Source organism: Rissa tridactyla, chromosome 22 (genome assembly GCF_028500815.1).
Source record: "Rissa tridactyla isolate bRisTri1 chromosome 22, bRisTri1.patW.cur.20221130, whole genome shotgun sequence".
In the NCBI taxonomy this organism is placed as follows: domain Eukaryota; kingdom Metazoa; phylum Chordata; class Aves; order Charadriiformes; family Laridae; genus Rissa; species Rissa tridactyla.
The window spans coordinates 3,989,687-4,006,089 of record NC_071487.1 but is presented as its reverse complement, the minus strand read 5'-3'; the positions used below and the strand labels follow the sequence as shown (position 1 = coordinate 4,006,089).

The window sequence follows — 16,403 nt, the reverse complement described above, 5'->3', positions numbered from 1 at the left end:
AGTCCCTGGCCCTTGAGGTGGCCGAGCAGAACCAACCCCATCCTCAGGGTGGCTCGGGTGGAGGTAAGAAATGACCGTCCTCTGTCACTGGAACTACTCTCCCTTTGGGGGCAGAACTGGGCTGTCAGCTCCTCCTGGCATCTCGCAGCTGTGGCAGGTGCAGCCCGGCCCCAGGCATCTCCCTGCCCCTGAAATGAGATCAAATATACAAGGACTAACACTGAGAGCACACCGACTCCAGAAAACAGGAGGTAATTGTTCTGCCCTCCGATTTGGATCCCACACCCGCGTGCCACAGTGACCATGAAGGCAGGCCGTTCACTCCTCGGGAAGGGAACATTTTGTTCTTTTTTTCAGATACCTCTAGCCAAGGCAGACGAGGGGAGCACAAAAAGGCAGCATGGGCTCTGTCCCTAGCACAGCACTGAACTTCCTCGGTATGGCTGTAAGTGAAGAGTAACAACACCGGTATTAACAACATCCAACAGGAGAGATCCACAAAGAACAGAAAAGAAATGTCCATTCATGGAATCGTCTTCTATTTACAGCACTTTCTTTCTAAAAATACATTCAGTGTCAGCCCTGCACGCTCTGCTGAGTGTACTTAATTGCTTTTTACCCCAGGACTGTATCTGGACAAGCAACTGCATCACACTGAAGCACCCTGATTTTTCTTAAGTGTTGTCGGAAGAAAGAGTGGATAGTAGAGTATATACTATATATATATATATATCCTATATCAGGATCAGAACTGATATTCTCTGTTTCTTTAAAACAGAACTCAAAATAACCCAAATTGAAGTAAAAATAACTCAGAGGACAAGTTACCCACCGTACACTCTGCAACAAGTGGCTTTCAAGGCTGAGGCTGAAAGGCTGCAGTACAGAACACGCTTCATCCCTTCTGTTTGAGTGACACAGGGGATTAAAGTGCGCTGTGATGTTCTGACAGGGATTGCACCGAAGCATCTCACAGGAACCAGCCACGCAGGAACTGGAATAGTGCAGGAGGAAGGGTCAGAAAGGCGCAGCGAAGAATGCTGAGAAAGCAGAAGAGAGCAGAAAAAATCTTTGGTAATGTTTAGAATTGGTAGAAGTGTTTAAAAGAGACAATTTACCCAGAAATGCACCCCACATAGGTGGCATGGTAGGGACAAAAAACACACAGAAGCTAAAGAGAAAAGCGGGAACCCTGTAGTTGCCTTTCTTTCTCCTCTCCCCAACCCCAGCTGAACTCTCTGCTCTCTTGAGGCTCCTTTTCACCAGCTGTACCAACACAAAGGGCTTCTCTATTTCCCCTTGTGAAACCCCGTTGGGTCAGAGGTTTTCCCCAACAGGTAGGTGAAGCGTGGTGGAGCGGGAGGATTGTAGCCTGGGAACATCACGGGTGACGTGGTAGCAATGGACAGAGAAAAGGGAAGCCTCAAAAATCCGCCTGCTGAGAGCTGGCTTGGCCCTGCCAACCACCGAACGAAGCAGCATGGGCAAGGATGAGCTTTTAACAGCAAGAAAAGGAAAACTTCCCTTTGCTGTCAGTGTATTACCTATTCAGACTGATTTTGAAGAGTCTGTCAAACATACCTGAAAAACTGTCAGAATATTTTGGAGCGCTGGATGAATCATCACACATCAGCGACATGCCTTACAGCTCAGCTTCTTCACTCTGTGCTTGCTGTGGAAAGTTTGAACACTTATTTCATGCACTTATTCATTCTCTACCCTCCTTCATTTTCCAAACCACCTTCGGGTTTTGCTTTCTTCCTCTCTTCTCATCCATCGGTACAGCTTCCATTGGCCAAAAGATTCAATGGAGCGGGGAGCAAGGTGAGACACTACCTGGGATTCTATTACTTTTTTAAAATGTTTCTAATTTGTTGCTACTGAGTATACAATTTATAGTAACACAGAGACCAGGAGTAACTAAGTTAACAATGTTACACATCTACAGGCGTAGGCCAGCTGTCAAATGGCACTGGAAATGCCTGGCATCTGTTTAAAAATTTATTCCTGGAATTACTGCAGTTGTTACCTGGCATCACACAGACATAAAATAGAAGCATTTCTTGCCTATTTTACACCTTTTTGCCTCTGTATCCACTAATCTCATGAAAGAAATTCCCCACATAGACCACTGAAATCCAAAGAGGATCCTTTGTTGCGGCATCGCGGGCGCCAGCACCAAAGGGCTCCAATCAGGAAAAGTTTGGGAAGTGCAGTGTGGGGAGTGAAACAACTGCAGACCGTGGCACTTCAGGAATTGGAAATTTCGAATAATTTCTCCATCTCTGATTGGACTTCTTCAGTAACGAGCCTTTTAGCTCCAGTTTTCCTTTCCATCAGTGTCTCCACTTCGATTACCTTTCAACTGTCCCTCTTACACTTACCCCCCCGTCCTTTCACTCAGGCCCCATCGCTTTTCCTTCCCTCTAGGATATTTTTTCCAGGTTAATCCCATGTCCCCAAAGTAATGATATACCAAAACGTTCTCAGCTGTATTTTCCTTGCATGCACAGCTGCTTCTGCCCGATCCCCTCGTGTCTAAACTCTCAGAGCGTGACCCGTCTACCAGTCCGTCCCTGCCTCCTCCACGGGACTACAGACCTGCTGCCATCGACGGCAGCCGTGGGATCAGCTGCAGCAGCGGCTGCAAATATCACCACTGACGGTGGCAGCTCCTGGCCGCGAGCCACCCCACATATCACTGTGATGAGATGCCAGCTAGTTAAGCACTACACTATTTAAGCTTATTATTCTGGTAGTCTAATTTTCCTTACTATTAGCTGTTCTAGTTACTGGCAGCTAACAGTGAAGCACTGTTCCGTTTGTGTTCTCTCCCTCATTTTTGTTGAAAATAAAAGCCTGCCTTCCTCCAGAGGGGGTATGGCAGGTTTTTGCATTGTCGAGACACAAGCAGCCTCCAAAGCCTTGGAGAAAGACTCTCTCTGGCAAGAATAAATAAACCCACGATTTAAAAATTCACAAGTGAAAATTACGCTCATTCCTTTGCCCGTTCTTCCACTAGCTGGTGTGCCGTCCCATCCGGCCCCCTCCCCCAGGTCTCCAGCACAAGGAACCTTGGCATAACCTTGCTCAAACCATAAACACTGTCTTATGATTGGTGAAGGATTTAAATTCTGAATTAAAGCTTTAGAATAAATGAGTCATATTCTGCCACAGAAAGGTCAGTGGACATGCAGAAACTAAACTGGACCAGGGAAATGATGTCATCGTGGCTCCACGAATATTAAACTGGCTTCTGCCAAATTTATCTTAGTTTTAAGGAAGAAGATGAATATTAAACATTTAGTAAACATTAGTATTCTAAAAATAATGTGAAGAGAGGGAACATTTTCTATCTTTGATTGAAGCACACTGTTGAATGGTATTTGTATTAGTAAAGTGTCAAGTAGATAACTTATCTGCAGGATAAACAAGCCCAAAAAAAAAAGGAAGTTTCAGATGACCAACACATAACTCACTGAGAAATGCGGCTAACATAACTTGCTAAAAAAAGCATTTATGAACACTTGGCATTTGCATAGACATATTTTTACGGCTTGGGTAAAGTTTGTTGTTAGCTGGTAAGTGTAACTGTCACCATTCATTTCAGACAGTTTTTTGTACGAGGGTTTTTTTGTTCTTCGGGAAGCAGGCAGCTGAAATGCCGGAGATCTCCAAATACAGGCAGGCACATGCCACCACCTAAAGGAACAGCAAGTCTGAGGCAACTCAGGAATCTGAGAATTTGAGTTATGTGGGTGAATACGATTTCACTGGATGCTTGGTGCTCGAGTATGAATACAGCTGATAGAAAAACCACGTCAAGTAGCTTAAAAACAAACTCTGGAAAAGCCAGACACATCCGCAGGAGGACTGAAGGACCGTGAAGAAAAGGTTTAAAAGAAGGAGCTTTTACGCTGAGTGCTACATGAATGAGACTGCAACTGTGAGCTTGGGGAAAAAAAAAAAAGAAAAAAAATAATCCAAAAACACAAAACACACACCAAAAACCCCCACATGCCTTCTGTCCGTCATTTCTCCAGTTTTCAGAATAAACTATTTTGGCATTCTTTACAGAGATAGTGGGACTTCACTCTTCTGGAATTCACTGATCCCAAACAACTCAGCCAAATACTAAAAAATGCTGCTACTGCTGCCAGCTATTTTTTGTTTGCTATCTGTACTCAAAATGCATTGTTTCTTTTGGCACGTCTTAGACCAAATATTAATTTTTTTCAATGCAGAAACCCAACGTGCATTTCTGAAGCACGTTCATATCAGCAAATCCAACAGGGCAGAATACAATTTTCACTCACCTCGAGGATGGCACATTCCAAAAATATTTGGATTAACACGACTGCAGCATAAAGAGGGCTGGATCAGAGGTAGCTTAGCTAAGACCAGTGTCCCCTCCTAATTTTCATGCAACTTCCCCGGGCCTCCCAGTTTTTGCCTGGCACATAATGTCAAATGTGGTAAAACAAACACTGAAGTAACACACTGCTTGCTTTCTCAACAAAGACACCTTCCCAGCTCATGGACAGAAGAGAAACACAATGAAGGGCTTGAAAAGCTTGAGCAGAGAGCTAATCTTGGGTCAAATTTTCAGTTGGTGTAAATTAGCATTGCTCCTCTTGAGTGCACAATGACAATTTACACCAGCTGTGAGGCTGACGTGGGGACTCTCCACTGCAAATGCTGGGCTTCAAGTGATGGGCAGCTGCTGGAGATCTAACTGCCCTGAGTCATGTCTCATTCATATTCAAGAATTTGAGCTCCAAATTTCTCTGGAGCGATCATTTTACATTGCCACCTTGGAAATGATGATGAAAGTATAATTTGCAAGTGATGTCTCCAGGAACAATCAAATAGTGTATTGATGTTAACCATAAATAATAGTTACAGTGGCAACAATGGCTGAGATCTATTCATTAAACACACAGAATTAAGACAGCGTAATACACTGGAAAAGACTATTTGCCATAATCCCATTCATAAATTTACCAGGCTCTATCTTAAAACCAGTTTCTTGCCTCCAACATCTTCACTGCTCTGAAGGTTAAGACTCTTCTAATCTGCAGTCCACATTTATTCAGGATCAGCTCATTTTATCAGAGCACTGGGCCTTGACCTTACGGTTGATAAGCATAATAGCTTTGTGAGGAAAACATCTTTTATTAGATCAACAGGCGTAGCTGAGACCAACAACGTTTTAGGCCACAAAACCTCTCTTCGGGCTGAAATAGGAGAAGAATTCAAGTTAAATACAGCTTAGGAGCAGTTGTTCTTAATAAAACTTAACGATGGCAAACAATTACCCAATTTGAGGAAAAGGTATCCATAAAATACTGGGGGATGTTAATAAGGTGTGAGATAATTAAGCCATAGGATACCATAGGGTCTAAAAGAGCTGCCATTCACTACAGAACTAAGGTGTTCTATAGGCACCTCTGGAGCTTACGGAATATCCTGCCCATATAGCTCTAAAACCACCGCAGATGGGAGAGCTCCACAAAACACAGCCCTACACACCGAGGAAGCCGCAAGCACTAAGGTGCAGGGCACCTTAAGGGTCAGCGACTGCCTGTGGCGCTGGATCTGCACCACAGTCTGCCCTTGGGGGTGATTTTGAGGAGCACCCCTTCAAAAATGCTTTCCTCGGATTCTTGATGGTTAAATTCTGGATACGTGGGTTTTACGCTGTAGCAGCTGAAAAGCTCAAGGGACAATGCTTTGCAGCCAGTGAGAAAATGACGGAGGCACTTTGTAAAAACTAGAATAGAAACAGCGTCCTTCTACCCCTCCGAGCACAGCAAAAATCACCCTGCTGTAATCCACCTTCAGCCAGGGGGCAAGCCCTGCACCAGCACTCGCTGCATGCTGCACATACGTCTATCGGTACAGGATCACGGTGCAAGAACCAGCCCTGCAGACTCCAAAACTGTCAAGAAAATGAACAAGGCGCCACACACCTAGATACCAATGTCACTAAGGTTTTTTACAATTATTTTACAAACTGCTGTAGGACAATGAACCTTTAAGGGTGCCTTTACTTCCATAGCCTGATTTTATAAAAAGGAAGAACAAAAGGACACAATGGTTTAGATGATTTAAGCTCTACTAGACAAGATATTATTTAAAAATGCATAGCATGTACTTCACATCATGTTCATCTGAAAAAAACACTCAGAGCTGTTGTTAACTCTACCTCCACCTAACATCTCTCAAGACAGCCCTGATTTTAGAAGCATCTGAAACAATTAAAATTAAAGCACAGTTTCCACAACGTGTACTTATGGTGAGAGGTATTTACTCAAGGAAGCAGTCCAGCTAGAGTTATCTTACCTTAAAAAGCACTATTTTATATGAATGAACTGTGGAGAAGGAGGCCCTCTGGAAAAATAATACAATTTTATGACTTTGTGTCTGTGTATAAAGAATAAGCTGTTCAAAAAGTTCCTCCTAAAGGCTAAAAAAATAATGGTCCAAATGGATTCACTCATCAGCCTCTGCATATTCCTTTCTCTGAACAGTATCACTAAAAGAAGTAAAAAAAAAAAAAAAAAAATTAGTTCCCTTGCCTTCCCTATAAGTTTAGAGAAACAAAAAAAATTCCTTCTCATGGCACTCCTGGATGGATTTCGAATAATCAAATAGAAATTTGGAAAAATGAAGAGGAAGGCAAAGAGGGAGCTTGTCTGACTTCAAGGAAAAAAAAAAAAGACACATAATTATAACCTCACACACCTCTGTGCCTTCCCCAGACCTCCCAAAGGAACTGCAAAAAGGGGTGACATTTCCACCTACCCCATTACTAATTTAGGCAAAGGAAGAGTGTGCCAAAAAGCTATTTATAGCGAAGCCAGTGGCGCGGGGGTCCGCGAGGGGTGCAGAAACAGGTGCAGCGCTGTGACCCCGTCCACCGAGGGGAGGATTGGCTAAACCCGGCCCAAAAATATGACATCTCGGGCTCATGATAGTCACAGGGCTTTTCCATCAGCAGGCGGGGCGGGGAAACGGCGGGGAGGGAGGGAAGGGCACTGCAGAGGGGACCTATAAATTAGAGTCAAACCCGCCTTTTCCTTCAATGAAATAGTAAGGTGAGGTAGAGCAGAGCAGGGGGAAATAGAAGGAAAAGGCTCAGGTGTCGTTTTGCTCTGCTGAAAGTAATTTCAGCATTTCTAAAATCTTTTTTTCTCACCACATTCCTGCAAAGGAGGCAGCTCTACAGAGATGAAATACATCATAGGCATTGGAGGGTAAGTTCCTGTTAATATTGTGTGTATATATTTGTATATTGCTTTTTCTTCCTGTTTAATTGTATGCGAGATCATCTAAGACTAGGAGGTTATATATCTGACCTTAAAATAATATTACAGGATTCCAAAAAAGATGCGGCTTGCTGGCTCTTAATTCGTGCTGCTTTTACTTACTACAGAGAGCTCCGCAGGGTGGCACATACCAAACTTCTGTAGTGTTAACAGGAGGTATGCTGAAATAGGGGAAAAAAAAAAAAAAATCAAATCACTTTGTAAGTCAGATGAAAGGAGTGGCGTGCCTCAACTACGAAAAGGGATGTTTCCAACATTAAGTTAGACTTTTAAAAGCCTCTCTGAAAAACAAAGAGGAAAAAAATCCTGCGTCCAGTAAGATGGGGGCGTGTGGGGTGTGCATAAAAAGCTTTATTTTCTCCAGCCAAGCAGGCTTTGGAAGCGGGGCTGGGTGTGAGGGCGACAGTGCTCGGCACGTCCCCACTGACTGCGGCAGGGCTCGCAAAACCGACTGGATTTATAAGAAGGGTTAAAGAGAGCATGAGACTTCTATAGCCCTTGAACAAAAAACTAGAAACAAACATGCTCAGACTTGACAGCTCTCTCCTTTGGAGAGGATGATTACTCAAGCCTTTTATGTTAAAAGAGGCTTTGCGGGTACAAGGAAGCCTGAATCATTCTCTGAAAATAGAATGAGCTTCCCTCATTCACAATCTATTTAAGGCGTTTTTTAAAAGCACTTTTCGCAAGCCTTACTTTCACGGGACGCCTTCTTGAGCTGATGAGCAAAGGTGGTTTTGGGCAATGAACGCCGGCAAGGGCGCGTTTTACATCCACCTGGGAAGCTGCCAGCTCCCTGCCGGGCCCCAGCGGGGAGAGAAGCCGGCGGCCGCCGAACCCCGGCGGGGGCTGGCTGACAGGACGCTGGGAGGGAAGGAGGGCGGCCTGGGCGGCTGGAGCAGCGCAGCCTCCTCCATCTTGAGCAGCCCCCGGCTCGGGCGGGTTCGCGGGCAGGCGGCTCTGAGGGGAGCCGCGATGGCGGCGCGGCCCCTTGAGCGCGCGCGGGAAGCGGCGCGGCCGTTATCAGCGGCGCGAGCCGCCGCTCGGCCCGCGCGCGCGGGCCCGGCACAGCCAGTTGCCGGCGGCGAAGGGGCGGGGCGGAGGGCGGGCGCAGCCAATCAGCGGCCGCGGCGCCGGCGAGGCGGGAAATTCAAACGGGCTGGGCGCGGGGCGCCGCCGGGGCTCGGTTCCCCTCAGGGGGGTTTTAATGCGGCTGTTTCGTCTCTCCGTACAGTGTCACCAACGGTGGCAAAACCACCTTGACCAACAGAATCATCAAGGCGCTGCCCAACTGCTGCGTGGTCCATCAGGATGACTTCTTCAAGGTAAGCTGAGCTCCTCCCCTTGCTTAAAATATTACCCGCTGCTTGTGTACGCGGTGGCAGCTGTAGCAGGGCCCCCTATAATTTATACATGCTTGTGCATGCTCTCCAAGTAAGTTTTGACATCTTAGGAGTGGCACATTTTCTGATTTATTTATCTATTTATATTTAATTTTTATAGTTAATTCGGGCAGGTGAGGCGATACTGACCTTTACAAATGTCAGTTTCTGCCAGTTTCCGCAGAAGTGGAGCTTGGCACAGCCCAGCACAGGACACTTGCAGCAAAAGCTTCCTTTAGTTTTAACAACAGGTTTAGCTTTAGGTCAAACTACTGATCTACGTTAGAGCTTGCTTAGTGTGCTCTGCACAAACCACTTTTGCCGTATTGGATTTTCCTCCTTATTTCATTGAAGTAAGAATGTTGCTTGAAAATAATACTTTAGCATTTAAGGAGCCCTACAGTGCTTTAAATGCAGAAAGACAGTTGTATTGGGGAGCTTTGACAGCTCTGTGTCAGAAACCCAATTAAAAGATTGCTAAAGATGAGTACAGAAGACCTGTGCTGACGTGGGATTGCAGCCGGGAAGCGGTCCTATCGGAACTGCGATATTAAACCCTGTAGGCTGCTCCCACGTCACAGGAATCACAATATATCTGGACCCCGCCATACGTGGAAGTCCCAGCAATGTGGCAACATACTTGAAGTGGTTTTACGGAGTCCCTTGACACACGAGGTGCTCCAGCATTGGCAGCCACACGGTCGGCCTGTCCTGCCGCTGCAGGAGCACATGCCATACGAAACAGAATGAGGCGCTCATTTGGAAACACTTCTTTGCCAGAAGACTCATGCACAAATTTGGTCAGATATGAACCCTTAAAGTAGAGGAGGAATTTTCCATAAAGATGTGTAACTTCACTAGTGTGTTCAGCTCACAAATGCTAGTGCAAGTAAAAGCTATAACTGAGTGATCAAAAGTCATGCCATGCTGACCTGCATTTTTATTGGAGCTGTTAAGAGTTAAAATAGCTATTCTTAAACATGTAAATTGTAGCAGTAACTTAACACATTTGCATTTTAAGTTGCTATATGTTGACTTATAAGCAGGGGCCTGTAGTATTTTGGCTAATAACACTACCAAATTGTTAACTCTTTGTCCAAAGTGGCTTGACTGAGCCAAGAAAACTTCTCAAAGTTCTTGGGGTTGGTGGAAGACGGGAACTTAAATTTAGGGTCTGTAATTGTTTTGTTAAGTGAACACTTGCTTTGTTGTGTATTGCAGTAGTGTCCAGGTTGTGGTCGGATCTTAGGTAACTGATCACGCTGAGTTTGCAGCAATGTTTTATTGCTCACTATATTTCAGCCACAAGATCAAATAGAAGTCGGGGAAGACGGCTTTAAACAATGGGATGGTAAGAGCAGTGTTCGCTATAGGATGCAGTAATGTATATTTTTTCCTAAGTATTTATTTTTAATTATTAAAGATTTAATAGTAAATTTATGTAATTTCAATTTTACAAGTTCATTCTATATTATACTTTCAAGCCTGTGTGATTCGTGGTATTTGATTGTATACCTTTTTCCCACCCACCCCCTTTCTTCTAACTAGTGTTGGACTCCTTGGATATGGAGGCAATGGTGAGCACTGTGCGTGCCTGGATTGAGAACCCAGTGAAGTTTGCCCGTTCCCATGGGGTGAATGTTACGCCTGGCTCTAAAGAGCCAGCCTCCAAAGATATCCATATATTGGTCATTGAAGGCTTCCTGCTTTATAATTACAAGTAAGGTTTGGGGAACTACTAATTGTTTGCCAGGGAAGAACACTAGATCACTACTGCCAGGGATAAAACCTCCTTTTTTTACTAATACACCCTTCCTGCCTTGTTCTGAGGTATCACGCATAGGAATTTTTCTCATGTAAAATGCAAAATTTACCAGTAAGTACTGGTAAAAGTGAGGTGCACAAGGTGACTTTCTGAAGGTAACGTAGGAAGTTCTCATTTAGGGCATGGGGAGCTTTAGACTAGAAGTGGTAAATACTGAGCCAGCAGCGAAGGCGCAGGCTTCCCTCGTGATCTCCCACCACGGTGCCTAAACCTTGACCTGAAAAGGTTGTTGATGAGAACAAGAAGATAACCTGTTCTGCATTCGCTACTTGGAATCTCTCCTGGAATTTAGGAATAGTTGTCTCACGTGATACACATGCTTGTTTAACACTGACTAAATTGAGTTTAGTAATTAAGTGTACATTGGTGCAAAGACAAACTACTTTTGCATTTTTTTTATGTGTGTGGGGGCAAATACTTGGCAGGAAGATGGGGAGAGAAATTTTCCAATAACTAAATACATAAACTTCACAAAATTGCATGCTATAAACATGACAAGCAAAAGATTCTTGGCTCCAAACTATAGTTTTGTTTACAAAACTCTCAAGAGAACAAGCTGTTCATGACACTAAGCAAAAATGGAGTTGTTTATAAGCTATGCCATAAGACAAGCAGCACCATTCCGGCTTTCCAAACTGAATGGAAAATGTAAAATGGCAGTCTCGGGGTAGCCATGCCGAGAATGGCCAACTGGAGGCTGCGCTGGCAAGCTGCCGGGTGTTCTTGGCCTGTCCCCAGGGAGGTAACTCTCGGGATCTCTCCTGAAGGTTACAAATACCTCTGAAGCACTCCGTCTCGTTAACAGGAGCCTTTCCTTACCCCAGAGGGAGTATTTAATCCACTGACCTGGAGCTTGCTCAGTTCATACTATAATAAGCATTTATGCAACCCTCAGCAGTCTTTTAGAAGCCTGTCAGTCCCACCATGTTCAAACTAGGTTTGCTGTAAGGATTTTTCTGGGTTTATTTTCTTAGCCTAATAATGCAATGCAGTAGAGCTAGCTGCCTGTATTTCTGGAAAAGAACGTGAGCTAATGAGTTGCCTTGTACCGAATCTGTGGGCCTGTGCACATTTTGACAGTTTGCTCCAGCAGAACAGGCCAGACGGTTTGATAACTCAGTTCATATCAGACCGATGAATCGCAGCTTTGGTCTACTGCAAGCAGAATTTGAAATCATCTAGAAAAAGAGCCAAGGTTTGCACTCCAAGTCTTCCCAGCCCACTGTTTGATCCTCCACAGTAACTAGTAGCTGGGATTTGGGTGGGAAAAGTACCTGCCATGTCATTCTGACCTTCAGAAAAGAGCATTCTCTGTGTTTTATAGCTACTAATGAAGCTCTCATGCTTAGCTTGTGTCTTAGTGAAAGCACTTCTGTTGTCTGCAATAGACACAAATACAAGAGAGGCAGAGACATTGTTACAACTTACTGAGGTGATTTAACACTTTCCTCTGTCATAAAAAATGAATAAACACATTGTTTCTTTCTGCCCTACCTAGACCACTGATAGACCTATTCGACATTCGCTACTACCTGGCAGTTCCATACGATGAATGCAAAAGGAGGAGAAGGTAAGAAGATTCCTTGACGCAAGTCTAATCCTTCCTCTGATAAAGACTCTCTACTAGAGGCAAGCCTTCAGGGTGCCTTTATGTTGCTATTAATGGGCTATAACAGTGTCACTAATTGGAATTACAGTTGAAAATTTTAATATAATCGGAGAAAGAAACTTTCACATGGCGTTTTCTGAAACTTTAGATCTGGCAGGCCCCTTTGGGGTGGTCTGTGGAGATCAGCTCATCGGTCCAAAAGGAGCAGAGTCGCGTGCTTCCCTCGTGAGCATCAGTAAACCTGCAGACACTGCTTGCTCTGCTTCCATCCCGTAGCTTCTGTATTCACTTTGGGTGCTTAAATGAACCTGTTGTAAAACACAGGGAAACAGCGATGAGAAATCAGACTGTGCCAACTTTACATAAATGCAACTGAGCAGTTGTCAGATTAGCTTCAGGCTTTAGCAGCGTGCCAGAGGCAGCGCGATCCCGGTAGTCCTGATGTTCTTTTCCACGTTGGTATTCGCAGTACGCGGAACTACACTGTTCCTGACCCCCCGGGTCTCTTTGATGGACACGTCTGGCCCATGTACTTGAAGCACAGGAAAGAAATGGAGGACAGCGGTGTTGATGTCGGTAAGCCTCCCTAAATACAAATCCTTTGGCATTGTACTTCAGATTTTACGGAAGTCAGTGATTTAATTCAAGGAAACTTCAACTGTAATGATGCAAGGTGCTATTTTTATTACTAAGTTGTAATCCTGGCCTACTTTCTGTCCAGATAAATATATGTAGTTTTATAGCTAAGACCTTCTTCCCTGTGTGTCATATAAGCACTTACAAGGCGCAAAAGAAAAATAAGAAAAATGACTCTTTATAATGGGGTAAGAGATTTTGTAGCCATAGGTTTTTTTTCAGGATGGTTCTGGTTTTCCAGTTGGAAAACAAGTCGTTACTTGGGTCAATAGAGTATGAAATACTTTAAAAGTAATCTATAGAAATTTTGTTCTGATCAGAAACCTACAGCCTGAAACCTCCATCTCTTTCTTTCAGTTTATTTAGATGGACTGAAGTCTAGAGATGAACTCTACAATCAAGTCTTTGAAGATATTCAGAACAAGCTGTTAAACTGCTTATAGGTAAATGCGTCCCTGCTTCTGCGAGGGTGAAGCACGAGGGACTGGCTGCTGGAAACAACCCGCTCTCGCGCTTGGATAGTCATACTTTCCCTTCTTGCTTTTCAGGGTCTCGGAAAACCTCAAAGCCCCCTGTACAGAATGATGTAAATAGTACTCAGACAGAAGTCGGAATGAGGGTTTATTTGTGTAAAATCGTCTTATACTGTCCTTTGGAAAGTATCTTTTGTATATAATTGAAAAAAATGAAGATAACTTATTCACAGCTCTGTGATGGACAGGATTTTTTTTTAATTTTCTTATTTTATATTCCACTGGCTTAAACATAAGTTGAAAATGCATTTTTATAATGGAACAAATTGAGCTGCGTTGGGAAAACAACTGACTCTTCTGCTTATGCGCTTCTGCAGATATTAAGTCTTTATGTAATGGCTTGTTTGTAACATCATCTCTTAAACTCAGTAAAAAGCAATTTAAAAACACTTTTTTTGAAGTCCTGTTTTAAAATGTCGGTCACCTTCACTGTAGTAGAAATAGGCACAAAACTCCCCCAAAACACACTTTTTCATAGGCAAATTTCATAGGAAATTTCGTTTTCAAGTCTCAAATTGCAGCCTCAAACCTCCTTTTGCATGTGGCTGGTTTAAGTGGTAACACTGGCCTGGAAATTCAGTTCAGGCATCCCAAGGAGCGTGAGGGTCTCGGGGGCGATTAGGGGAGCTGAACAGCACTTCAGATATTTTTAAAGTGCTGGTATGGAACCAGTTTTATGTCAGCCTCAGCTTCGCGGCATTTCTCTCTTCATGCTCAAAACAAATTAGCACATGAAGATACTACGGCCCGTTTCACACAACAGTTAAGCACTCCCAAGGTGAGAAGTTTGGACAGAAGCCTCTCTCTGCCTTTTGCGATCCAAACAAGGATGTTATTTGATCCTAAATCCTCCAGCTCGCTCAACCTCAAGAGGTGGCAATGGCTATACTTCTGAATTTAAAATCCAGAAGGCACATCAGTGGAATTGCTCAGGGGACGAGAGTGACAACCTCATATTAAAATTGTCCTACCTTAGGAAACTCTTTAGGAATTAGTACTGAAAATGCCATCCTAATTTCAATTTGAAACAAACAGCGTTTCAACATGCTTGGAGTACATGTGCAGACCATTTATCAAAAGACTTTTCATTAACTTGCTGTGAAAGTGTTCTAAGGAATCCGTGTCCTTCATACCCCAGTGTAATCTGCCCCCAAAACCTGTCCTGCAGAGGATCTTATACTCAAGTAGATTATATACTTTTGGAAAATGCTGCATTAAAGCACTAGACAGCACATTTCCACTTGGTAAAACATAGGTACAGGAGGTTCTGCTTTTCCAAATGCTTCCAGTAAGTTTGTAAGTAGTCCACAAATTATTTAGTGGTGGACTTGGCAGTGTTAGCTTAACAGTTGGACTCTGATCTTAAAGGCTTTTTCCCAGCCTAAATGATTCTGTGCCCTCTATTTCTAGCAAAACTATAAATAAAATATGAGTAAAAACAATTTTACTGATTTTTCTGTTGATAGGCTTTTTCTCAGTATTTCTGTGAGATAAAAAAAATCCTCCTGCTCCAAGCAAGATAGCACTAAAGTAATTCAGCAAACACAATTGGAATATTGAAATAAATCATTCTATGGAGCAGAAAATGCTTGAGAAAGGAACGGGGATATTGTTCATGAAGGAAAACTGAGTGGCAGAGCTTTCTTTTCCTGTTTATCACGTACTTTCTTTGAGAACGACATTCTGCCTGAATTTACTCCTCTATGAATAGCACAACTATTCTTCACCAGGCTTTTAGGCAGAACCTCCGCCCGCCAGCGAAAGGGTGACCTTCACCCGAGCAGCACAATGGCGAGTGCGATGAGAAACGTCATCTCCTCTTCACCCCGTCCACCCGCATGGGTCTGCACTGCCACCAGCGACACCCAGGCCAATGTCTGCACTTGCATGTGCCACAGACAACAGCAGCTCCCTGAGGCCGTAGCATAGAATGTAATAGACTATGCCAGTTGTAAGAGACCTACAACGATCATTTAGTCCAGCTGCCTGACCACTTCAGGGCAGACCACAAGTTAAAACGTGTTCTTAAGGGCATTGTCCAAGTGCCTCTTAAACATGGAGACACTTGGGGCATCAACCACCTCTCGAGGATGCCTGTGCCAGGGTTTGACGACCCTCTTGGTAAATAAATGCTTCCTAATGTCCAGGCTGAACCTCCCCTGGTGCGGCTTTGAGCCATTTCCACGCATCCTATCCCTGAATGCCCGGGAGAAGAGCTCAGCACCTGCCTCTCCACGTCCCCTCCTCAGGAAGCTGCACAGAGCCACGAGCTCGCCCCTCAGCCTCCTGCTCTCCAGAGGAGACCAACCACCAGCGCTCAGACGCTCCTCAGAGGACATGCCTTCCAGCCCTGTCACCACCTTGCTTGCCCTCCTCTGCACCATCCGAGGACCTTCCCATCCTTCTCCAATGGTGGGGCCCAGCACCGCACACAGTGCTCCAGGTGAAGCTGCGCCAGCACTGAACACAGCGGGACAATCCCCTCCCTTGGCCGCCTGCTTCTACTGTCTTTGATGCCCCCCACGATGCGGCTGCCCTCTTGGTGCCAGGGGACACTGCTGGCTCCTCCTGAGCTGCTCACCACCCCCACACCCCTTTCTGCAGGGCTGCTCTCCAGACGCACCCTCCCCATTCCCACTGCTGCTGCCGTTACTCCCTCCCTCCCACCTGCAGAACGCGGCACTTGGACTGCTTCAATTTCACACCGCTCAGGATTGCCCAACGCTCCAAGCCATCTAGAGCCTTCTGCAAGGCCTCTTGGCCCTCAAGAGTCTCAACAGCACCTCCCAGTTTGGGATCACCAGCAACCTTCCTAATGGGGCATTCAGCTCCCGAAATCCAGGGGAGCAACTCTGCCCACCCTTTTTCTGACAATTTGAAACTCAACCATTTCATGATGGCTGCAGCCGAGACCTTCCCGTCTCCCACGAGTCCTTCTCCGCTCACAACCACCAGGTCTTGGAGGGCATCTTTCCTTGATGGCCCCCCGAGCGCTGCTGACAAGAAGTTCCCATCTCCCACAAACTGCAGGAACTGCCCAGCCCTGCTCCTCACAGCACCAGGGGCTTCCCACATGCTGCCTGGGAA

At 44.8% G+C, this 16,403-nt stretch overlaps 2 protein-coding genes across 2 annotated transcripts in view; one reads left to right on the top strand and one right to left on the bottom strand.

Moving 5' to 3' along the window:
- Positions 1-7,082: 7,082 nt before the first annotated feature.
- Positions 7,083-13,705, top strand: NMRK2 (nicotinamide riboside kinase 2). Its single transcript, XM_054181816.1, has 8 exons — positions 7,083-7,259; positions 8,566-8,656; positions 10,016-10,064; positions 10,262-10,433; positions 12,037-12,108; positions 12,617-12,723; positions 13,141-13,226; positions 13,332-13,705. The coding sequence occupies exons 1-7, from the start codon at positions 7,234-7,236 to the stop codon at positions 13,224-13,226; spliced, it is 603 nt and encodes a 200-aa protein (XP_054037791.1). The 5' UTR covers positions 7,083-7,233; the 3' UTR covers positions 13,332-13,705.
- DAPK3 (death associated protein kinase 3) overlaps positions 12,224-16,403 on the bottom strand; it is a 29,526-nt gene continuing 25,346 nt past the window's right edge. Inside the window, exon 11 of the mRNA XM_054181798.1 lies at positions 12,224-12,455. The gene's annotated coding sequence lies outside the window, so the exon portion shown is untranslated. The remainder of the gene's footprint in view (positions 12,456-16,403) is intronic.